General features: G+C 41.2%; 1 protein-coding gene across 4 annotated transcripts in view; it reads right to left on the bottom strand.

Annotated features, from left to right (window-relative positions):
* NAA15 (N-alpha-acetyltransferase 15, NatA auxiliary subunit) overlaps positions 1-25,251 on the bottom strand; it is a 108,097-nt gene that overhangs the window by 52,721 nt on the left and 30,125 nt on the right. For all 4 annotated transcript variants that reach the window (XM_008267430.4, XM_002716872.5, XM_070047547.1 and 1 more), the window contains 5 exons: positions 16,734-16,818; positions 10,613-10,717; positions 6,512-6,669; positions 4,418-4,552; positions 2,533-2,686 (listed from right to left, as the gene is read on the bottom strand). In XM_008267430.4, the coding sequence (XP_008265652.1) occupies positions 2,533-2,686; positions 4,418-4,552; positions 6,512-6,669; positions 10,613-10,717; positions 16,734-16,818 (637 nt within the window). The remainder of the gene's footprint in view (positions 1-2,532; positions 2,687-4,417; positions 4,553-6,511; positions 6,670-10,612; positions 10,718-16,733; positions 16,819-25,251) is intronic.

Below are 25,251 nucleotides of genomic sequence, written 5' to 3' on the forward strand. Positions count from 1 at the left end.
TTTCAGTTTTTTTTTTTGCCAATAACATTAACGTAATGAAAGTTCACCTTCCAAGTAACAACTATACCCACTATACACAGACATTACACTAATGTTCAACTTCAAGGTGAATAAATGGAATTTAAATGCTTTAAATCTAAAGGAGCATTCCATATGCTAGTTCTTAAAAATTACTTGCCTTTTCATTATTCTTCTTTCATGGTCTATATTCAATTCCTCAATTTCTAAAATGCTGACTCTTTTCTCAGCTGTCTAATAAATAGTTTTGGAGAAATTATTTTAAGGATCTATCCCTCCTATCAAAATCTTCACACATGAATCCAAATCTCTGGTTCTTTCCCTCCAGAATTTATATTATTTCCATGTCCTCAAAGACTTCCAATTAACCATGATGACATCAGGAATGTCTATTAACACATATTTTGGTATAGAATAATTATTTTTAAAGATTTATTTATTTATTTGAAAGGAAGAGTTACAGAGAGGCATTCCCCAAATGGCTGCAAAGGCCAGAGCTGGGATGTCCAAAGCCAGGAGCCAGAAGTTTCTCCTGGCTCCCTGATGAGGGTGCAGGGGCCCAAGCATTTGGGCTATCCTCCACTGCTTTTCCAGGCCATTAGTAGAGTTGGTTCGCAAGTGTATCAGCCAGGACTCAAACCGGGCACCCACATGGTATATGGGCACTCCAGGTGGCGGCTTTACCCACTATACCACGGTGCCTGCGTCATTAATCAATCTTTTATATATTACTGTTAATAAAGAAGTCTAGCATATACTACATACATTGTAGTTTTAATAATAAGCTGTTTCTAAGAAATTCAACCCTCGATCTTACAAAACTAAGGAATTGTTTCCTGTATTTTTAATCAAATATGGAAATTTTTTCAAGACCAAGATTCTTTAAAGAAAGTACATTTTAGGGACTGGCACTGTGGCCTAGTAGGTTAAGCCTACACCCACAGCACCAGCATCCCATGTGGGCACCGGTTCAAGTCCCATATGTTCCACTTCTGATCCAGCTCCCTGCTAATACGCCTGGGAAAGCAGCAGAAGATGACCTAAGTGCTTGGGCTTCTGCACGTATGTGGAAGATCTAGAAGAGGCTCCTGGCTTTGGATTGGCCTAGCTCCGGCTGTTGCAGCCATTTTGGGAGTGAGCCCATGGATGGAAGACATCTCTCTCAACCTCTCAAATAAATGAATGTAATCTTGGGGCCAGCGCTGTCGCCCACAAAGCTAGTGTCCCATATGGATGCCAGTTCAAGTCCCAGCTGCTCCACTTCCAATCCAGCTCTCTGCTACAGCCTGGGAAACCAGGCCCAAATGGTTAGGCCCCTGTATCCACATAGCAGACCACAAAGAAACTCCTGGCTATTGGCTTCGGATCGATCCAGTTTGGGCCATTGTGGCCATTTGTGGAGTGAACCAGTGGATAGAAGACCTCTCTCTGCCTCTGCCTCTCTGTAACTCTACCTTTCAAATAAATAAATAAATAAATGAAATCTTAAAAGAAAATTTTGAGTTACTTTACTCAACAAACTTTTGCAGAATCTTCTCCTGTATCAACAATACTTTCTCACATTACAAACTGCTAAAAACATGTAAGTAATAAATATATTTTCCATCACCAAAATCTAGATTATATCCAACTGTCAGTAGCAACTAAGTACATAGATTATCTAGCCTTACTCCTTAACATAATTCAATTTAAGAATGACATTCTTTCTTTTTACTATGTTAACATTTTTAGATTCTATGTTTTATTCTTTTAAAAATTTTTATTTATGTAAGAACAAATTTCATGTATTTCATATATACAGATTTAAGAGCATAATGATACTTCCTACCCTGCTTTCACTCCTACCCTCCCTCCTTTCTTATCTTTTAATTTTTACAATGACATACTTTTAAGTTTATTTCATAATCAAAAGCTTAACCCTCCATTAAATAAAAAATTCAACAAGTAGTAGGTAAAAAACCATTGTTCATCAAGAGTATAGACAAGGGCTATAAACAATAGCATCTCAAAATGTCAAATTCATTCATATATATTTTTGTACTCTATATATTAGTCACAAAAAGCTAAATTATATCCAATTGTTCAGCAGCAATAACTAATTACACAGTTTTTCAGTACTCTTCAACATAATTCAATATAAGAATGATATTCTTGGGGTCAGTGGTGTGGCGTAGCAGGTAAAGCCGCAGCCTGCAGTGCTGGAATCCCATATCAGCGCCGGTTCGAGCAGCAGCTGCTCCACTGCCAACCCAGCTCTCTGCTATGGCCTGCGAAAGCAGTGGAAAGATGGCCCAAGTCCTTGGGCCCCTGCACCCACGTGGGAGACCTAGAAGAAGCTCTTGGTTCCTGACTTCAGATTGGCACAGCTCGGCAGCTGTTGCCATTCTGGGAGTGAATCAGCAGATGGCAGACCTCTGTCTGTCTGTCTGTCTCTCTCTGCCTCTCTATAACTCTGCCTTTCAAATACACAAATCTTAAGAAAAATAAAAAAGAATGATACTCTTTCAAAAATACCTTTGGTCTCTTCTACAGCAAGTTTATCACAAATCTGCTTTTCATAAGTACAAAGATGTTCCAAGGCTTCTCTATAGAGACCTGCTTCCCGAAGAACTTGATTCTGATATAAAAGGAGCTCACTATATTCATAATCCACTTTATCAGGGGATGTCTGTAAATGGATAAGAGAATTAACAGTAAGAATATTCTTTTTATATTTAATTTACACAGTCAAAACAATAAGTAGTCAAAGCATATTGAAAGAAATAATCCTTAAATCCCTATATGTAATAAATAAATGGAAAACTTTTGCTTAACAGAAGGCCAAATAATAATTTTTGAAGAGTTAAAAAGAATCACCATTTTGCAATTACTTTCAGAGTAATAGCTGATTCAGGCAAGAATCATAATCAATGAATGCTAAAAATAGTAGTTAAAAGTTTGGTAAGAGCAAGGTATTCATAGTCTGCTTATTAAATGCAAAATAAAAAATTAACAAGTTAGGGGGTAGGCCCTGTGGTGTAGTAGATTAAGCCTCTGCCTGTGGCACCAGCTGCTCTATTTCCAATCTAGTTCCCTGCTGATGGCCTGGGAAAACAGTGGAAGATAGCCCAAGTGTCTGACCCCCTACACCCGCATGGGAGATCCGAAAGATACTCTTTGCTCCTGGCTCTGGATCAGCCCAGGTCCAGCAGTTGTGGCCATCTGGGGAATAAACCAGCAGATAGAAAACATCTCTCCCTCTCTCTCACCCTCACTCTGTAACTGTCTCAAATAAATAAATAAATAAATCTTTTTTAAAGAATTTAACAAGTTTACAGATGCAGATACCACATTAACCAAGTAATCAAATGAGACAAATGTCATGTGCCTCTTGATTTGACAAACTGAGGACCCATATCATGTGTATGATTTCCTACCCAAAATGTATAACTATATCTAATGAGGAAACACCAGATAAATACAAACTGAAGGATATTCTACTGCTCTTCGAAAATTTCAACGTCATGAAATGTAAAAATGAATCCTTAAAATTGTTCCAGATTAAGGTACTGAAGAGAAAATAATTAAATACAAGGTATTATTCTGGATCCTAGAATGGAAAAAAATTGCTTAGAAAGGATATAGGGAGTTGGTGGTGCTGTGGCATAGCAGGTAAAGCCACAGCCTACAGTGCCGGCATCCCATATGGGTGCCAGTTCGAGTCCCAGCTGCTCCACTTCCAGTCCAGCTCTCTGCTGTGGCCTAGGAAAGCAGTAGAAGATGGCCCAAGTCCTTGGGCCCCTGCACCCATGTGGGAGACCTGGAAGAAGCTACTGGCTCCTGGCTTTGAATCAGCTCAGCTCCGGCCATTGCGGCCAATTGGGGAGTGAACCAGAGGATGGAGGACCTCTCTCTCTGCCTCTCCTCTCTCTGTGTAACTCTGACCTTCAAATAAATAAATAAATAAATCTTCAAAAAATGAAAAATAAAAAATATAAAAAGAAAAGGATGTAGGTAGGACAATTAGTGAATTTTCAGTATGGACTGTGAATTACATAATAATAATCTATATCAAGGTTAAATTTCTTAATTTTGAACATCTATACAGTACTCTCTACAGAGCTGACAATTATTCTTAGGAAGTACACACTGAAGCATTTAGGGGTAAAAGAGCATGATATTTGCAATTACTCTCCAATGTTTAAAGAAATTTTAGAGAAATAAACTGATTTTAAAGTAAACATAACAAATATTAACCACTATGGGAATGAACACTTACGCGGAGTTTCTTGTATTATTCTTGCAACATTTTTAGTAAGTGTGAAACTATTTAAAAATAAAGAGCCAGCCAAACTATGCACACTTCTTTCCTTTAGTTATACTTAAAGTAAGACCTAGCTAAATGGCTGCTGGTTATTACCTGCTGTGTTTTCCTAAATTCTTCTAAAATCTTTGCTGCCATTTCATAGTCTTCTAATAAATGGTAAGCAATAGCATAACCAATCCACGATGCTCTCTGTGCAGGTCGAAGCTGAAGTAATTGATACCTCGTTTCCTTTAAGAGGGAAAAAAAAAACTTCTCCGTAGGCTTATACTTAAAAGACAATGCTCCTTCAAAAAATCATATTAATTTACCCCACAATAGTAAGCATTTTTGCAACACAATACTGGAAATGATAACAGAAAGCATCCATAGCATGTAGATCTATCTACGACAAGAAAGACCATGATAAGAGACAGTACACAAAAAAAGAATATACAAAAATTCATTTAAAAAAAAAAAAAAAGGGTGCAGGGGCCAGTTTTGTGGCTCAGCAGGCTAAACTGCAAGTCCCAGGTGTTATGCTTCCAATTCAGCTCCCTGCTAATCTGCTTGGGAAAGTAACGGAAGATGCCCCAAGTGACTTGGCCCCAGCCATGCAGAGAAGACTCTGATGAAGCTCCTGGCTCCTGGCTTTGGCCTGGCCCAGCTCTGGCTATTGTGGCCATTTGGGAGAATAAGCCAGCAGATAGATCTCTTTCTTTCTCTGCAACTCAGTCTTTCAAAGAAATAAGTAAATCTTTATTCAAAAAAATGTGCCCTTGGACTACCACTGTGGCACATCAGGTTAGTCCACAGCTTGTTAATGCTGGCATCCCGTATCAGAGTGCCTGGGTTCAAGACCCATCTCTGCTTCCAATTCCAGCTTCCTGCTAGTGTGTCTGGGAAGTGAGCAGATAATGGTCCAAATACTTTGGACCCTTCCAAACAAGTGGGAGTCCTAGATGGAGTTCCTGATTTTGGCCTGCTCCAGACCCTGCTGCTCCAGACCTAACTGTTGTGGCCAACCGGGAACTGAACCAGCAGATAGAATATCTCCCTTTCTCTTTTTTTCTCTCTCAGTCACTCTTTTTCTCTTTTCTATTCTACTCTGCCTTTCAAATCAACAAACTTTAAAAAATAAAAAAATAGGGGCAGGCGCTGTGGCGTAGCAGGTCAGGTGAGGAGGCTGCCACCTGCAGTGCAGGCATCCCATGTGGGCGCCAGTTCGAGTCCTGGCTGCTCCATTTCTGATCCAGGTCTCTGCTATGGCCTGGCAAAGCAGTGGAGGATGGCCCAAGTCCTTGGGAACCTGCGCCCACGTGGGAGACCTGGAAGAAGCTCCTGGCGTCTGGCTTCAGATCGACACAGCTCTGGCCATTGCTGCCAGTTGGGGAGTGAGCCAGCAGATGAAGACCTCTCTCTTTCTGCCTCTCCTCTCTCTGTGTAACTCTGACTTGCAAGTAAATGAATCAATCTTTATTTAAAAAATAAAAAAAAAAAAATAAAGTGCCCAACTATGAACTAAGATTTATAGCAAAAAAAAACAGCTCAGCAGGTGCTATCATGAAAAAAAAATAATATGAAAAGATTAAACGGATTCAAGGCTGATTTAAAGGTTAAACTTGAAAGTACAAAAGCATACTATCTATGCTAAATAGGTATGAAAAGAACAAAAAATTCTCTTTCAAAAAAATGTGGGAAGATTATGGTTTAATCCTACCCAATAATCTGAGTCTGCTTCACAGTAAAATAATTTATTTTGGGCTGGCACTGTGGCATCAGCTGCAGCCTGAAAAGCCAGCATCCCATATGGGCATGGTTCAAGTCCCAGCTGCTCCACTGCCAGTCCAGCTCCCTGCTAATGAGCCTGGGAAAGCAGCAGAAAATGACCCAAGAGCTTGGGCCCTGCACCCACATGGAGACCCGGATGAAGCTTCTGATTTCAGCTTAGCTGCTGCCGCCAACTGGAGAATGAACCTGCAGATAAATTTCTCTATGTAACGCTGTCTTTCAAATAAATTAATTAATCTTTAAAAAATAATAATTTAAGAGTCTGATTATTCCAATCATAAACATAATTACCATGGTAAGGAGAAAAAGTATTCAATTAATTTTTTTCAAAAATGGAATAGAAAACTTCATCAGGAAGTACTCAAAGTTTTAAAGAATAGCATTTTCCCTATAGCATAAAAAAAATTCCACTTTACTTACCCTGTAACCCTCAAGATCTCGCATTTGAATCTGTAGTAAGGAAAGGTCCCTTAAGATCTGAAGATTGTCTTTATCCCATTTTAGTGCATTTCTGTAACACTTAATGGCTTCATCATACTTCTTGTCTGACCTCTGAAGAAGTCCATAAACATGCCAACCTATAGTACTTAGTTAAGGATACAACCTACAAGTCAAGAAACACTACCAAAACATCAGACAGAAAACTTGGAGAACTACAATCATTTACAAAATTATGTGCTTAAAAGAAAGAAAGATGATAAAGACAATTTAATTAGTAGAAAAGGAACATAGCTTTTAGAGCCAGAAGAAATTAGAAACAGCCTGCTTGCCTTAGCTGTGTGACTTCAGGTAAGTTAGTCTCATTAAGTTTCTTCATTTATACCTTATATAAATAAAAATATACATATGTAAAAAAAGTTTCCTCATTTATAAAATGTAAATAGAAATAGTCCACACAGCAAGGCACAGTAGTGATGACTAATGGAAATAAAGTACTCATTGGCTGCATACAGCAAATGCTAAAAAATATAAGGACTTATTTTTATTAATAAGGAAAAGAAGGAATGGGCCTCCATGGTATACAATTATGTAATTTTCCTTTTTTGTAAGCAAAGAAGATCCCTACAACAGCCATTATTGTAGCATAAAGCTCCTAAAACTCAGCCACACATAAATTCATCCATTTAACAAATAATTATTAAAAATACTTAATAATTCAGTGTATATAGTTGATTAAAATAGTCTCCTACATTTAAAGAACTTTAAGTCTACTAAAGGACACAGGTAAGTAAGCAAAATTACAGTAAGCTAGAGAAAAACATTCCTATAAAGGGGGATAGTATCCTACTCCCCTCACATGGGTCCTTTGTTTACTTTAGATCTTTATTACTCCAACGGTCACCCAAACCTATGACTATCACTCTATCGCTCTCTTGTTTAATCTTCCTACCAAAATAATCTTTCTAAAAAATACAGTATCGAAGAAAAGGTTATCCACCTCTTTTCCAGAATCTTAAATTTCTCTTGTAGAGTGGGGTCACACTTTTCAATTTAACAATCTGTAGGACACTGATGCTCAACAGGGGGGAATCAAAGGTCTAGGATGGCATGTCTACCTTGAAATATTTAATATTACAAATTTTATTTGAAATATAACCTTTTGTGTAACATAAGACACAAAGTAAAGCTTGGCAGAATCCTCTCAGCTTGTTGGAATACAATTTTTAAAAATCAAAGAATCGGGGCCAGTGCTGTGGCGCAGTGGGTTAACGCCCTGGCCTGAAGCGCCGGCATCCCATATGGGCGCCGGTTCAAGTCCCTGCTGCTCCTCTTCCAATACAGCTCTCTGCTATGGCCTGGGAAAAGCAGGCCATAAATTGGGCTCCTGCACCCGCGCAGGAGACTCAGAAGAAGCTCCTGGCTCCTGGCTTCGGATCAGCGCAGCTCTGGCCATTGCGGCCAATTGGGGAATGAACCAGTGGATGGAAGATCGATCTCTCTCTCTCTCTCTCTCTCTCTCTCTGCCTCTCCTCTCTCTGTGTAGAAACTCTGACTTTCAAATAAATAAATTAAAAAAAAAAATCGTAGAATCATTTTCCTTTCTGAATCTGGCTCCCAATGACTATCTTCTCACTATCCATCATTTCTACCACTAATACCCATGTGCTCTTGAGCACTCAACAATCATGTAACTCCCTCTAATCTTCATCTCTTAAAAAAAAGGGAGTGGGGAGTGGAGCTGGCGCCGTGTCACAGGTTAACCCTCTACCTGCGGCGCAGGCATACCATATGGGCACCAGTTCTGGTCCCGGCTGCTCCTCTTCCAATCCAGCTCTCTGCTATGGCCTAGGAAAGCCGCAGAAGACAGTCTAAGCCCCTGGGCCCCTGCACCTGCATAGGAGACCGGGAAGAGACACCTGGCTCCTGGCTTCGGATTGGCACAGCTCCAGCTGTTGTGGCCATTTGGGGAGTGAACCAATGGAAGGAAGACCTTTCTCTCTGTCTCTACCTCTCTCTGTCTGTAACTCTACCTCTCAAATAAATAAATACTTAAAAAAAAGGTAAAAAAAAAAAAACAACCTATCCTTAGGATGGGTGTTTAGCATAATGATTAATATTCCAAGTCTCACATCAGAGTCCCTGCGTTTGATTCCCAGCTCTGGCACCTACCTTGAGCTTCCTGCTTAATAAAGAAGGCACTGATGGCTCAAGAAATTGGGTTCCTGACACTAGCTTTGGCCCAGTCACAGTCATTGCAGGCATCTGTGGAATGAACCAGTGGATAGGATCTATTTCTATTTCTCCCTCCCTTAAAAAAATAGAAACAGAGGCCGGCATTGTGGTGTATCAGGTAAAGCTGCTACCTATGCTGCCAGCATCCCATACAGGCAGCAGTTTGAGTCTTGGCTGCCCTACTTCCAATCCAGTTCCCTGCTAACGGCCTGAGAAAAGCAGCAGAAAATGGTTCAAGTATTTTGGGTCTCTGCCACCTGGAAGAAACTCCTGACTTCAGCATGGCACAGCCCTGGCCAAAGTAACCATCTGGGGAGTGAACCAGCAAATGGAAGACCTCTCTCTATATATGTAACTTGATTTTCAAATAAATAATAAACCTTTCAAAAAACACAAAAACTAACCTCAAGGAATCTACCATTGCTAAAAACTTAAGGAAAGTTACAACCATTGAGAGGAATCTAAACAAATCATGGTAAATACAGTGCTACACAATAAGCTTAAACGACAGAAAAATATCTACAAAAGTCTTAGTAATTATGCCCTTGCTTACCTTTCTAATCCTCTGGTCACTCTTAATTTATACACTTCTGCTTTACTGGGTTAGTGACAGTTCTTGGAACAAGTGATAAGTATTTATATAATATTCCAAAGTGTTCTGTACGTGCTTTTAGTCACTAGACTAAATTCCTTGAAAGCAAAATCCACATTTTTCTCCATCTGTTCTGGGTCAGGGGCCTGGTAAACACTTGAAAATTTGCTAAATTTCAGCACTTAAAAGCCAAGTTAGCCCTCAAAGTAGGTAGAAAAATATTTGTTAATGACATTTTAAAAAGAACAAGCCACAATTTTTTTTTCTCCTGCCTCAGACATTCTTACCCACCTTACATTTTCCTTAGTAATATAAAATATACCTGATATGGTACTTAGTGTTATCAAGGAATATGTTATATATATTTTCATCCTTAATATTTATACCACCACAATGAGGTGGCTATGATTATTTCCATTTTACACATTAGGAAACTGAGTCCTTAAGATCATACATTTAAAAAGAAACTGAGCTGAGTTTAAAACCTTAGTGAAACACATTCCAAGCTTATGCTCTAACTAGTACACTATAATGCTTCTCTAATATCCCATATTACACATCCTTCCCTAAAGTTATAGTCATAATGAACTCTGCATGATGCCTTAGTCTGTTTCACTATTGTAACAAAATATATCAGATTCCAGATAAATGACACAGTAAACTTTCATTTAAAACAGAAATGTATTCATTACAGATTCTGGAGACTGTAAAGTCCAAGACCAAGGAGCCACTAGAGTCAATGTCTGGTGAGGGCTTCCTCTCTGCTACATGGATTGTGCCTTCTAGCTCTGTCTTCATGCAGCTAAAGGGACTAAGATGCTTGCTCCAGCTTTTTTACAAAAGGCAATAATCCTATTCATGAGAGCTCCACCCCCAGGATCTAATCATTACACAATCACTACCACCTCCACACCCCACCCCTCTTCATAATATCATCACATTGGTAATTAGTTTTCAACATACAGAGTTTGGCAGGAGATACATTCAGACCACAGCAGTGCCCCGCCTTTAAAGAGTGTAAAGAATTTCCATAGATATTTTTAAAGACAATATCCATTTTTTTGTGAGGTGATGTTGGGTATATAATCCAACATTAAGAGGTATTTAACAATGTTCTCTGAAAGAAGGCAATTGCTGCTACTCAGTTAATAGTTTTCTCTAGAGTTGCAAAGTAAAACGAATCTAAAACTAACTCTCAAATTACTGCCTTAGCTCAAACACCCTCTCAATCCTCATATATATTTCAAAAAGGATACACACATGACTCTTCAAGTCATTTCTCAAACCTCTACGAACCAATTCATAAGCTTCTTCCTTTTTCCCCAAACAGTTCAATGTTAATCCTTTCATAGCCAGAGTTTCTATTTTTAATAACAAAGAAAAAGATTAAAACATTTAAAGTAATTAACAAAAGGTAACTACAAATCTGAAAGTAAATGTTACACTATCCTGAGAATTAAAAATTTCAAAATTACTGAGACATTTTCCAAGTTTATACAGAATTAAAATATTGTTTAAAATGATAAATCAAATAAATACAGATTTCTAGATCCCCCCCACCTTGGGGGTTCTTTCAGATATCTTTTAGATAAAAACACACAAAATACACACACATCTGACAAGAAGACAATCTAGTAATTCATATGCTAAGATATCATCACTCTGGGGTAGGTACTGCGTCACAGCACATAAAGCCAACTACTCCAACACTGGCATCCCATAAGGGTGCCAGTTTGAGTATCTGTTGTTCCACTTCCAATCCAGCTCTCTGGTAATGCACCTAGGAAAGCAGCAGAGCATGACTCAAGTGCTTGAGCCCCTGCACCCATGTGGAAGACTTGGAATAAGCTCCTGATTCCTAGTTAGGGTCTGGCCAATGTGACCATTTGGAGAGTGAGTCAGAGGGTGGAAGATTTCTGTGTGTCTTTCCCTCTCTTTCTAACTCAGCCTTCCAAATAAATAAAATAAATCTTAAAAAAAAAAAAGATACAATCACTCTATTATCCTTCAGGGGAATTCACATGATGTAGTGGGTAAAGCTGGCACCTGCAATGCCAGCATCCCATATGGGTGCCGGTTCATGTCCTAGCTGCTCTACTTCCAATCCAGCTCCCTGCTAATAGCATGGGAAAAGCAGCAAAAGACAGCTCCCAGCCCTGGCTGTTATATCCATCTGAGGAGTGAACCAGCAGATGGAAGATATCTCTCTCTGTAGCTCTCACTTTCAAATAAATAACCTTTAAAAAAAAATACAGAAAACTTTTATCTTGAAAACAGATTTTACTTTTGTGACCCTAAGTTATACAAAAATTAGGTTTACTCTTCAATGACTGAAACACATAAATTACATACATTTCTGATTTTCATAAATTTACTTAAAAATTATTCAAAGGGGCCAGCATTGTGGTATAGCAGGTAAAGCCACCACCTGCAGTGCCACCATCCTATATGGGTGCCAGTTCAAGTCCCATTGCTCCACTTACAATCCAGCTCCCTGCTGATGTGCCTGGGAAAGCAACAAAAGATTCGTGGGAGATGTGGATGAAGTTCCTCTGGCTCCTGGCTTCCGCATGGCCCAGCCCTGGCAGTTGCAGCCAGCTGGGGAGTGAACTAATGGATACATCGCGTGCGCGCGCTCTCTCTCTCTCTCTCTCTCTCTCTGCCTCTGCCTCTCCCTCTCCCTCTCTGTAACTCTGCCTTTTAAATAAATCAATCTTGTAGGCCGGCGCCGCGGCTCACTAGGCTAATCTTCTGCCTAGCGGCGCCGGCACACCAGGTTCTAGTCCCGGTTGGGGTGCCGGATTCTGTCCCGGTTGCCCCTCTTCCAGGCCAGCTCTCTGCTGTGGCCAGGGAGTGCAGTGGAGGATGGCCCAGGTGCTTGGGCCCTGCACCCCATGGGAGACCAGGAAAAAGCACCTGGCTCCTGGCTCCTGCCATCGGATCAGCGCGGTGCGCCGGCCGCAGCGCGCCAGCCGCAGCGGCCATTGGAGGGTGAACCAACGGCAAAGGAAGACCTTTCTCTCTGTCTCTCTCTCTCACTGTCTTATCTGCCTGTCAAAAAAAAAAAGAAAAAAGAAAAAAATAAATAAATCTTGTTTAAAAAAAAAAAGACTCCCTATGATTACTGAATACAGAAGTAAAAGATTTAAGAAACTTGTCATTCACAATCAATAGATTAAGAGAGTTAAGAGAAAATACTAAATTTTCAGAAAAGAAATTTTCCAATTTGTAATGTGTGAGGATGAAAATTAGAATTTATAGATACATTAATAAAAGTTAACGATTAATTACAGGTTGGGGGGGGGGCTGGCGCTGTAGCGTAGCAGTAAAGCAGCCACCTGCAGCACTGGAGTCCCACGCATGGGTGTGCTGGTCTGAGTCCCAGCTGCTCCTCTTCTGATCTAGCTCCCTGCTAATGAGCCTGGGAAAGTAGCGGAAGATGGGCCAAGTCCTTGGGCCCCTATACCCACGTGGCAGACCCAGAACAAGCTCCTGGCTCCTGGCTTTGGCCAGGCCCAGCCCTGGCTGTTGTGGTCATTTGGGGAGTAAACCAATGGATGGAATACTGATCTCTCTCTCTCTCTCTCTCTCTCCCCCTTCCTCCCTACCTCCCTTCATCTCTGTAACTCTTTCAAATAAAACAAATAAATCTTCAAATTAAATAAATAATTAAAAGGGACAGTTGTTTGGCACAGCAATTAACACACAGTTTGGGACACCAAGTGCCCAGGTTCCAGTCCCAGTTCCTCTATTTCTGGTCCCACTTCCTGGTAATGCAGACCCTGGGAGGCAACGATGGATCAAGTACCTGGATCCCACCCACTCTTAGGGGAGACCCAGGAGTTCTGGGCTCTTGGCTTCAGCCTACCCTAATCCTGGCTGTTGTAAGCATTTGTGGAGTGAACTAGCTAGCAGATGAAAGATCTGTCTCTTTCTCTCCCTGCCTTTCAAATTAAGTGGGAGAAAAAGGGTTGGGAGGGGGATTGATAAAATCCTGAGGAAGAGTCAACACATACTGTTTAAAAATATTTTCATTTCATTTGGCCTACTGGTTAAGCTGCCATCTGGGATGCTCACATCCCCTTATCAGAGTGCTGGGTTCAATCCCAAGTTTCACTCCCAATCCCAGCTTCCTAGAATGCAGGCTAGAGTCAACAGGGATGACTCAAGTACCTGGGTTCCTGTCACTCACACAGGAGACCTGGATTGAGTTCCCAGATCTTGGCATTGGTCCAGCCCAGAACTGGCTGTTTCCAGTTGCTAGGGAGTGAATGAACAGATGGGCCCTCTGTCTCACAAATCAATGTTTTTAAAAATGTTTTTTTCAGGGGCTGGCACAGCGGGTTAATGCACTGGCCAGAAGCACTGGCATCCCATACGGTCGCCCGTCTGAAGCCTGGCTGCCCCACTTCCGATCCAGCTCTCTGCTGTGGCCTGGGAAAGCAGCAGATGGCCCAGGTCCTTGGGCCCCTGCACACACATGGGAGACCTGGAAAAAGCTCCTGGCTTCAGATCGGCAAAGCTCTGGCCATTGCACCCAATTGGGGAGTGAACCAGATGATGGAAGACCTCTCTCTCTCTCTCTCTGTGTTACTCTTTCAAATACTTAAATCTTTAAAAAAAAGTTTTTTCAATGAAATTATTACAGTTTCACATACAACATGATTTCAGAAACATTAGACATGGAGGAAAGACGAGGTTTAGAAACAATGAAACTGGGGCTGGTGATGAGGCGTAATGGGTGAAGCCACCATCTACGATGCCGGCATCCCACATGGGTGCCAGTTCAAGAACCAGCTGCTCCATTTCCAATCCAGCTCTCTGCTATGGCCTGGGAAAGCAGTGGATGAAGGCCCAACTGTTTGAGTCTCTGCATGGGAGACCCGGAAGAAGCTCGTGGCTCCTGGCTTCAGACTAGCCCAGCTCCCACCACTGCAGTGATTTGTGTAGTGAACCAGCCGATGGATGGTATCTCTCTTTCTCTCTATGCCTCTCTGTAACTCTGCCTTTCAAATAAATAAATAAATCTCTTAAAAAGAGAGGGAAAGAAAGAAAGAGAGAGAGAGAGAGAGAGAGAAACAATGAGAACTTCGGAGCCAATGTTTTGGGCACAGTAGGTTAAACTGTCACCTGCAATGACAGCATCCCAGGAGAGAGCCAGTTCAAGCTCCACTTCTAATCCAGCTCCCTACTAATTTCCCTGGGAAGGCACTAGAGGATGGTCCAAGTACCTGAGCCCCTGCTACCCATGAGGAAGACCCAGAGGAAGTACCAGGCACGTGGCTTTGGTCTGGAACAGCCCCAGCCATTGCAGCCATTTGGGGAGTAAACCAGCAAGCGAAAGAGAAGATCTATCTCTCCTGCCTTAACTCTGTAACTCTACATTCCAAATAAGTAAATATTTAAAATTAAAAAATTAAAAAATTAAACTTGGTAACCTTCTATACTAACCATTTATCGCAATTACAATACTAACACTGTATCACTGATATGCATACTTTGGAAATGAATATAATACAACCTATCCAGCTAGCCAGCAAAAAGGAAATAAATTTTTTTCTTTTTTTAAAGATTCATTTATTTATTTGAAAGGCAGTTACACAGAAAGAGATCTTCCATCCGCTTGTTCACTCCCCCAAGATGGCCGCAACAGCCAGGTGAATGTCTGGAGCCAGGAGCTTCCTCTGGGTTTTCCATGTGGGTGCAGGAGCCCCAGTACTTGGGCCATCTTCCACTGCTTTCCCAGGCACATCATCAGGGAGCCGGACTGGAAGAGGAGCAGCAAGGACTTGAACTGGTGCCCATATGGGATGCCACTGTTGCAGGTGGTGGCTTAACCTGCTAACACCACAACACTGGCCCCAAAATAAATTTCTTCCAAGGAAAAAGAGAGAAATAAACTTAGATATTTTACCCTTCATTGCTTTCCATCTCCAAACAATTGCAGTGAAATTATGAAACCAAAATAAATGTATGTAAAAGATGAAGAAAGCTAACAGAGATTGGGAGCTGGTGTTGTGGCATAATGGATAAAGCTCTGCCTATAACACACGCCTATAGCATCCCATATGAGCGTCAGTTCAACTGCCAGCTGCTTCAATTCCCATCCAGCTCCCTGTTAATGCACCTGGGGAAGCAGTAGATTACCCAAATCCTTGGGTCCCTGCACCCATGTGGGAGACCCAGAAGAAGCTCCTGGCTCCTGGCTCTCAGTTTTGGCCTGGCACAGCCCTAGTTGTTGCAGCCATTTGGGGAGTGAACCAGAGGATAGAAAATCTATTTCTTTCCTTCTCCCCCAAAACTCTCTCTTTACAATAAATAAATCTTTTAAAAATAAAAGAAAGAAAGCTAAAGTAATCTACTAGTCATCCACTCCTCTTCAATTCTATACTAAGAACACAGCATCAAACCAATTACGAGGAGTTATGTTTCCTAACTCCATACAAATACAGATCTAAGAAAGATTATTTTTCCTTCACCTCTTCAGAAGTTTAGCCAAACACTCTAGTTGCTCTATAAACATCTTACGTTCACTGTCTGCCTTCATATAAGCAAAGGCTAGTAAATTTCCACAAGATGACAATATGCAAATCATCTTTAGTATCATTCAACCTGGAAAAACTAAGGCACGATGTAAATAAAAGGACAGTTCAGGAAAGAGGATCAAATAGTCTTTTTTTTTTTTTTTTTTTTGGCAGGCAGAGTTAGACAGTGATACAGAGAGAGAGACAGAGAGAAAGGTCTTCCTTTTCCATTGGTTCACCCCTGAAATGGCCGCTACAGCCAGTGTGCTGAGGCCGGCATGCTGCGCCGATCTGAAGCCAGGAGCCAGGCACTTCCTCCCAGTATCCCACACAGGTGCAGGGCCCAAGCACTTGGGCCATCCTCCACTGCCTTCCTGGGGCACAGCAGAGAGCTGGACTGGAAGAGGAGCAACTGGGACAGAATCCGGCGCCCCAACCAGGACTAGAACCCGGGGTGCCGGCGCCACAGGCGGAGGATGAGCCTAGTGAGCCGTGGTGCCGGCTAATGGTCTTTTTTTTAATAAGCTTATTACAAGAAATACATAAAACTCCAACTCAACCAAAGTTCTAAGAAAAATATTTCTATTAACAGAACTTTACTAATAGTGGTTTCTTTCCTACAGAGCTAATACTCAAAATAGGAGTTAATCAAGTAAGTGTGCTATCATTTTCTTGACATTAAATCCAAAATTCAGCATTACATTTTATTCTCCTACAACAGTCAAAGATAAGACAGTCTGTTCTCTCTGGAAAACAGGATAGGTAGCAATGGAGTTCAACCACAGAACCCAGAAAGGAATGTAGTAAAGCCTTACCCACATATAGTTTACAAGTGTACACTGTTTACTCTTACCTCCATGCTCTGCAAATTTGGGATTAGAGAGGATCTGTTTACAGAACTTCAACCCATTTCTGTACTGTTTATGCTCATAACATCTCTGTGGGGAAAAAAAAAAGTCAATTTAGAAAGAAATGCAAACAACTTCACATTCAAATATCAATTTTTTTATTTTGTTAAATACAATAGAATGTTATTTCCATATTCTCCTAAATTCCACGGGAAAAAAAAAATACAAAAGGCCCTAATACATGAAGCAAAAGACAAAGGGACAGAACATAGATTAGCAAGAAAATCATTAGCCCTTTCCAAAAGGTCCAATCAACTGAGTGGTTCAGACAGTGAATGCAGAAAAATGAGAAGTATGTAAATTTATACACTAAAATAACATTTTCATGGGGTCGGCATTACACCACAGCAGACTAAGTCACCTTTTCTGACACTGGCATCCCATATTAGAGTGTCAGATCAAGAACTGGCTGCTTTGCTTCAGATCCAGCTTCCCACTTATGTGCCTGGGAAGGCAGCAGAAGAAAGCTCAAGTTCTTGGACCCCTGCTACCCCAGCGAGACATCAGGACTGAATTCTTGGCTCCTAACCTCCTAACTGGCCTGTATCTAGCTGTTGCACCCATTTTGGAAGTGAATCAGCAGACAGAAAATGTTTGTCTCTCTCTCTGTCTTGCCCCTCAGCCCCTTTCAAGTAAATAAATATTTAAAAATAAAATTTCAGAAGAAAAGAAGTGTCTAAGGTAAAATAGCCAAACAAGTGCATACAAAATGACTACAAAATAACCAACATAATCACACAATAGTAAAATTTCAAAGCTTCAAACTAAAGAAAAGATCCTTATTCAGAATAGCACTAAATTTAATTGCATAATAATGATATACTACTGAAAGCTAAAAAACAAATATTCAGATACTTTCAGATCATGGAGTATAAAGTATAAAGTGTATATATATATATATATGTGTGTGTGTGTGTGTGTATAAAGTATATAAGATAAGATTTTGGTGCAAAAAAATTTTGAAGCCCACATACAGTTTGTTTGTAATACACACTTTCCATGAACCTTTGGAAGGTCCAGTCTTGAAAATTAACATTCAATTTACAAATCTATACACAGGGGCTGGCATTGTGGCCTAGTAGGTTAAGCTGCCACCTGCAGCCCCGGCATCCGATATGAGTGCCAGCTCAAGTCCCAGCAGTTCCAGTTCCGATCCAGCTCCTTGCTAATGCACCTGGGAAAGCAGTGGAAGAGGGCCCAAGAACTTGGGCCCCTGGTTTTGGCCTGGCCCAGTCCCAGCTGCCACAGCCATTTGGGGAATGAATCACCGGATGGAAGATCTCTCTCTCTCTCTAACTCTGCCTTTCAAATCTTTTTAAAAAAGATTTACTTATTTATTTGAAAGGCAGAGTTAGAGAGAGAGGTAGAGGCAGAGAGAGAGAGAGGTCTTCCATCTGCTGGTTCACTCCCCAGTTGACTGCAATACTGGAGCTGTGTGCAGATCTAAATTCAGGAGCCAGGAGCTTCTTTGAAGTTTCCCACGCGGGTTCAAGGACCCAAGGACTTGGGCCATCGTCTACTGCTTTCCCAGGCCATAGCAGAGAGCTGGATCAGAAGTGGAGCAGCTGGGTCTCAAACCAGTGCCCATATGGGATGCCAGCACTGCAGCCCACTGTGGTACCACAGTACCAGCCCCAGTAAATAATTCTTTAAAAAACAAGCAAACAAAAATCGATAAACAGTCACATTCTTAATCGAGCGAGAATAAAATGACATTCCAGGGCTTTTTCAGAAATATAAACTTTTATCTCCATGTACTCTTCCTTGAGGCTACTAAATGAAATTAAAACACATTTTTAAAAAGACAATCTGAAACTTAGTAAATAAGAAATCTAATACAGAAAAAATAACTAGAGAACGACCACCCCAACTTGGCACATAAAGCTCTAAAGGCAGTCTTTGGATAAACTTCCAGGAAGAGAACAAACAAAATTAGTATACTTGATCATACAGAAAATAATACTTACAAGCAGCAACAGAAATACAAGAATAGGCAGATTTTGGGGAAATGAGCAACAGGTCTACAAAGTCCAACCAACTGACAAAATGAAAGAAGTATCAACTCTAGGAAAAACAAAAATCTATATAAGAAAGAATTGTGGCCTAGCAGGTTAAGCCTCCCTCTGCCTGCAGTGCCAGCATCCCATATGGATGCTGTTACTAGTTCCAGCTGCTCCAGGCTAATGCATCTGAGAAAGCAGAGGAAGGTGGCCCAAGTCTCCGTCAGAGACCTGGAAGAGGCTCCAGGCTCCTAGCTTCAGCCTGGCCTAGGCTTGGCCATTGCAGCCATTTGGGGAGTCAACCAGTGGATGGAAGATCTCTCTGTCACTCTTTCTCTGTAATTCTGCCATTCATATAAATAAAAAATAAATTTTTAAAAGTTTTTTCAAAAATGTGTGATATTCACTAAATAGTACATAATATACAGGTAAAGATAATTAAGAAGAATGCTCTTGACTTACTGCTGTTTTTTGGGAACTACACACAAAGAAGAGCACTAGGCATCATTATCCATAAAATTATCATTATCTTTCTGAAAATTTATTACTGGAAAAATATAGTTAGGGGATGCCTCCCATATGAAAGTACCAGGGTTCTGGCTTTTGACTCCAGCTTCCTGCCTTTGTAGACTCTGGAATGCAGCAGCGATAGCTCCACTAGTTACATTCCTACCACCCATGTGGGAGACCTGCATCGTGTTCCTGGCTCCTGGCTGCAGCCCCAGTCCAGTTATTGAGGGCAACCACACAGGGAACCAGCAGATGGGATCTCTCTCTCTCATTTCCTCTCTCTCAAATAAATTAAAAAAAAAAAAAAAAAAAAAAAAAAAAAAAAAAAAAAAAAAAAACTATGAAGATATATTTATCTGAAAGGCAGAGTGACAGAGAAAGAAAAAGAGGCAGAGAGAGAAAGAAATCTTCCATCCACTGGCTCATTCCCTAAACGGCCACAAGCCAGGGGCTTCATCATCAGGGTCTCCCATGTGGATGCAGGGGCTCAAGTACTTGGGCCATCTACTGCTGCCTTCCCAGGTGCATTACAGGGAGCTGGATCAGAAGTGGAGCAGGGGGCCAGTGCTGTGGCATGGCCTGCAGTGCCGCCATCCCACGTGGGCATCAGTTCAGGTCCCAGATGCTTTACTTCCAATCCAGCTCCCTGCTATGGTCTGGGAAAGTGGTGGAAGATGGCCCAGATGCTTCAGCCCCTCCTTGCCCCTGCATGGGAGACCCAAATGAAATTCCTGGCTCCTGGCTTTGGATCAGTGCAGCTCGGGCCAGTGCAGCCAGTTGAGGAGTGGATCAGCGGATGGAGGACCTCTCTCTCTCTCTCTGCCTCTCTTTCTCTCTGTGTGTAACTCTGACCTTCAGATAATAAATAATTCTTTTTTTTTTAAGATTTTATTTATTTATTTGAGAGGTAAAGTTAGAGAGAGAGAGAGACAGAGAGAAAGGTATGTGACAGCCGAACTGCGCCAATCTGAAGCCAGGAGCCAGGTGCTTCTTCCAGGTCTCCAATGCGGGTGCAGGGGCCCAAGCACTTGGGTTATCTGCTGCTACTTTCCCAGGCACATGAGTAGGGAGTTGTATTGGAAGTGGAGCAGCTGGGACTGGAACTAGCACCCAAATGGGATGCTGGCGCCACAGGCAGAGGATTAACCTAGTACTCCATGGCACCAGCCCCAAATAATTCACAATAAAAAGAAGTAGTAGTAAAGCAGCTGGGACTTGAATAGGGCCCATAATGGACACCAGAGTTGCAGATGGAACCCCAACCCACTTCACAATGAAGGCCCCCAATAAATAAATATTTTAAATATTAATATATTAATATATTAATTAGGCTGGCGCCGCGGCTCAATAGGCTAATCCTCCGCCTTGCAGCGCCAGCACACCAGATTCTAGTCCCGGTCGGGGCACCGCATTCTGTCCCGGTTGCCCCTCTTCCAGGCCAGCTCTCTGCTATGGCCCGAGAGTGCAGTGGAGGATGGCCCAAGTCCTTGGGCCCTGCACCCGCATGGGAGACCAGGAGAAGCACCTGGCTCCTGGCTTCGGATCAGTGCGACGCGCGGGCCGCAGCACGCCAGCCACAGCGGCCATTGGAGGGTGAACCAACGGCAAAAAGGAAGACCTTTCTTTCTGTCTCTCTCTCTCACTGTCCACTCTGCCTGTCAAAAAAATAAAATACATTAATTATTTAAATCCACCATATACAAAACTATATAAAAGGTAAGAAATAACCATTCAGCAAGCAGCACAAGATTGTAAACCATGAGACAAAGAAATATGATGATCTCCAGAAATGCTGCTGTTTTACGCCTGAAGGCACTTTCTATATATCACAGCATTAAAGGAGGGATCCCAAACAGAACACAGTAATCCACAGGATTAAGACAAAGTTGATATGCAATGAGGATAAGGTATTCTGTAAGGTAGAGTAGTGAAAATGATGAAACAACCCAGAGAAAGAGATATGGAAATCTACATGGAGGTACCCAGGTGTCTGTTGCTGACAACCACTGATTGGTAAGTCTTCTACATGGAAGGCAAAACTTCATGAGGACAAAGAATGATTCTCAGGGCCCACACAGTGCTGAGTTTGAGGTAGCCAGAATGGAGTGATAATAAACAGCTGCAAAATTCAGTAAATTATTTCATAAAGGTCATCATGACTAAGTAGCAGACATAAACTAGTCCTGGAGTAGTACTCTTGGCCCACCCTAACAAAGGCCTCAAATCAGACTGATACACAAGTACCTTCACTACTCTGGTCCAGCCCCAGCCACTGCAGCCATCTGGGCAGTGAATCAGCAGTTGGAAGATCTCTCTGTTTCTTTGAATGAGATATGATTATACTATAACACTTAGCTTCTTATTTTATCATATTTTAGAATAGAAATTAAGATCTGGATCATAATACTTATTATGTTACCAATAAATGAAGTTGGGTTGTCTTCCACCAAAAATTCTCCTTGACACCACTATTGAGTATCTCCTATCAAATAAATCACAATGATATAGTTCTCTAAATAACTACTAATAATTCATATCTCTTCATCAAGAACTAGCATTTAAACACATGGATCTCAATTTAAATTTCTCAAGTTTTTTTTTCTCTGAAAGCGTTAGTAAAAACTGAGTAGTCCTCTCAAAAAGAAAAAAATAATAAATATTTAACTTAATGGAAAGTCTATAAATTTCCCTTGAATCTTCTGCTCTTGCTTGATAAGTTCTAAAAGTAAAATAAACTTGAAGAAAACAAGAAATAGTGCATATTTCATTCAACAACTTCCCCCCATACACAAAGATATAGAGTACCAGATACATGATAAAGCTGAGTTAATTTATTCAAAATGAAATCTTAAAATATAATGGAAAAACACTACTGCTGAAAAGTACTCAAAAAGGACTAGCAAACCAAATTCAGCAGTATTTGAAAGGGGTACAGCCATGACCAAGGAACATCTATTCCTGGAATTCAAGGATGGTTCAATATAAAAACTGACAAATTAAACATGCTATAGTAATAGAATAAAGAGGCAAAGAAATACATGATTATTTCAATTCATGAACAAAAAGCAATAAAAGTCAACAACATTTCAAGCTAGAATTACTAATAAACTAGAAACTGAATGATACTACCTCAACATAATAAAAGTCATAATCGAAAAAAAAAAGTCATAAACGAAAAACCCACAGGGAACATCATACTCAATCTTGAAAGACTCCAACCAAGTTTTTCCTCTAAGATCAGGAATAAGCAAGGATGCCCATTTTCACCACTTCTAGTCAGTACAGTACTAAAAATTCTAGCCAGAGAAATTAAGTAAGGAAAAGAAATAAAAGCCAGCCAAGACAGAAGGGAAAAAAAAAACAAAATTATCTCTGTTCATAGATGACATTAAAAAAATTTTCCCAAAAACAATTATTAGAACTAATAAAGAGGGGCCAGCACTATGGCACAGTTAAGTCACCACCTACAGTTGCCAGGGTCCCATATGGGTGCAAGTTCCAGTCCCAGCTGCTCCACTCTCAATACAACTCCCTACTAATGTGCCTGGGAAAGCAGCAGCAGATGACCCAAGTGCTTGGGCCGCTGTACCCATGTTTCAGACCTAAATGAAGTTCTTGGCTCCTGGTCTCAGCCATTGCAGCCACTTGGGGAATGAATCCTCAGATGGGAGATCTCCCTCTCTCTCTGTAACCCTGCTTTTGTAATAAAAATAAATATTAAAAAAAAAAAAAAACTAACAAATTCAGCAAAGGAGCAGCATAGAAGGTCAATAGACAAAAACCAGTCACAGGGCCAGCACAGGTGAAGCCGTCGCCTGCAGTTCTGGCATACCATGTGGATGCCGGTTAGAACCCCAGCTGCTCTGCTTCCAATCCAGCTCTCTGCTGTGGCCTGGAAAAATAGTGGAGGACGGCCCAAGTCTCCCTGCACCTGCATGGGAGACTAGGAGGAAGTTCCTGGCTCCTGGCTTCAGATTGGCACAGCTCCAGCCGTTGTGGCTAATTGGGGAGTGAACCAGCAAATGGAGGATCTCTCTCTGCCTCTCCTTCTAACTCTTTCAAATAAATAAATAAATCTTTTTTTAAAAAAAAGTCACATGTATAGACAGTAACAATGAACAATTCAAAAAGGAACCTAACGACTTCATTTACAATAGCACCAAAAAAAATTAGAAATTAACTTAACCAAAGGGCAAGAGTTGCACAATAAAAAAACTACAAAAATATTTCAGAAAGATAAATACATCAATAAGTGGAAAGACATTCCACATCCATTGAATTAAATCCCTAACACTGTTAAAATGTGAATACCCAAAGCGATGCAGATTCAATGAAATCCCTATTGAAATGCTACAGCCCCAAATAATCTACAGATTCTATGCAATCTCTATTGAAATCCCACTGACATTTGCTTACAGAAATAGAAAAACCCACCCTAAAATTTATATGGAACCCGAAAGGATCCAAAAATGTCAAAGAACCAGTGGGTGGAAGACCTCTCTCTCTGTGTAACTCTGACTTTCAAATAAATAAATAAATCTTAAAAAAAAAAAAAAAAAAAAAAAAGCTTACTACTGGGGCAGGCATTGTGGAATGGAGGATTAAGCCACCTCCTGTGAAACACACATATCAAATTGCAGTGTCTGGTTCAAGTGCTGGCTCTTCCACTTCTGATCCAGCTTCCTACTCATGTGCACCCTGGGAGGCAGCAGATGATGGCTCAAGTACTTGGGTCCCTACTACCCAAATGGGAGACCCTGATACGTTTTTCGCTCCTGGCTTCAGCCTGGCTGAGCCCTGCCTGTTGAAGGCATTTGGGGAGTAAACCAGCAGATGGAAAATATCTCAGGGCCAGTGTGATGTAGCAGATTGAACTGCCTCCTGTGCTGTCGGCATCCCATGTGAGTACTAGTTCAAATCCTGGCTGATCCACTTTTTATCCAGTTCCCCATGAACGTGTCTGGGAAGACAGTTCCCTGTCATCCACGTAGGAGATCTGGAGGGCATTCTTAGCTCCTGGCTTCGGCCTGACCAGATCAGGTTGCAGTCACTTGGGGAGTGAACCAGCGGATGGAAGTTATCTCTCTCTTTCTGTGAAACTCTTTCAAACAAATAAATAAACCTTTAAAAAAAAAAAAAAACTATCCCTTGGGGCCAACGCTGTGGCGCAGTAGGTTAAAGCCCAGGCTAGAAGCACCAGCAGCCCATATGGGCGCTCCACTTCCAATCCAGCTCTCTGCTGTGGCCTAGGAAAGCAGAAGATGGCCCAAGTCTTTGGGCCCCTGCACCCACATGGGAGACCCAGCGGAAGCTCCTGACTCTGGATCAGCGCAGCTCCAGTCGTTGCAGCCATCTGGGGAGTGAACCAGCAGATGGAAGACCACTCTCTCTGCCTCTACCTCTCTCTGTAACTCTGTCTTTCAAATAGATAATATAAATCTTTTTTTAAAAAAAAGAATATTAAAAAAATGCCAACAAGCACATGCAAAGGTGCTCAACATCATTCACCATTAGGGGAAATGCAAATCAAAACGAGATCCTACTGTGGGATATTCATTAGGAAAGCTACTATTAAACAAACAAAGAATAACAAATGACAGCAGTGATGTGGAAAAACTGGAACCCTGTACACTGTTGATGGATATATTAAATAGGATAGCCACAGTGGAAAACAGTATGGAAGTTCCTCAAAAAATTAAAAATAGAATTGCCATATGATCCAGCAATTTCACTTCCACATAAATACCCAAAAGAATTCAAAACAAGATCTCAAAGACATATTTACACACTCATGCTTATGGCAGCTTTATTCATGATAGCTAAAAATGGGAGTAGCCCAAGTGTCCTAAAGGATAAATGTGGCATATACACACACACACACACACACACACACACACGTAGTATTATTCAGCCTTTAAAAGGAAGGAAATTCTGCAATATGCTACAATATGAA

The sequence above is a fragment of the Oryctolagus cuniculus genome, chromosome 8 (genome assembly GCF_964237555.1).
Source record: "Oryctolagus cuniculus chromosome 8, mOryCun1.1, whole genome shotgun sequence".
Taxonomy (NCBI): domain Eukaryota; kingdom Metazoa; phylum Chordata; class Mammalia; order Lagomorpha; family Leporidae; genus Oryctolagus; species Oryctolagus cuniculus.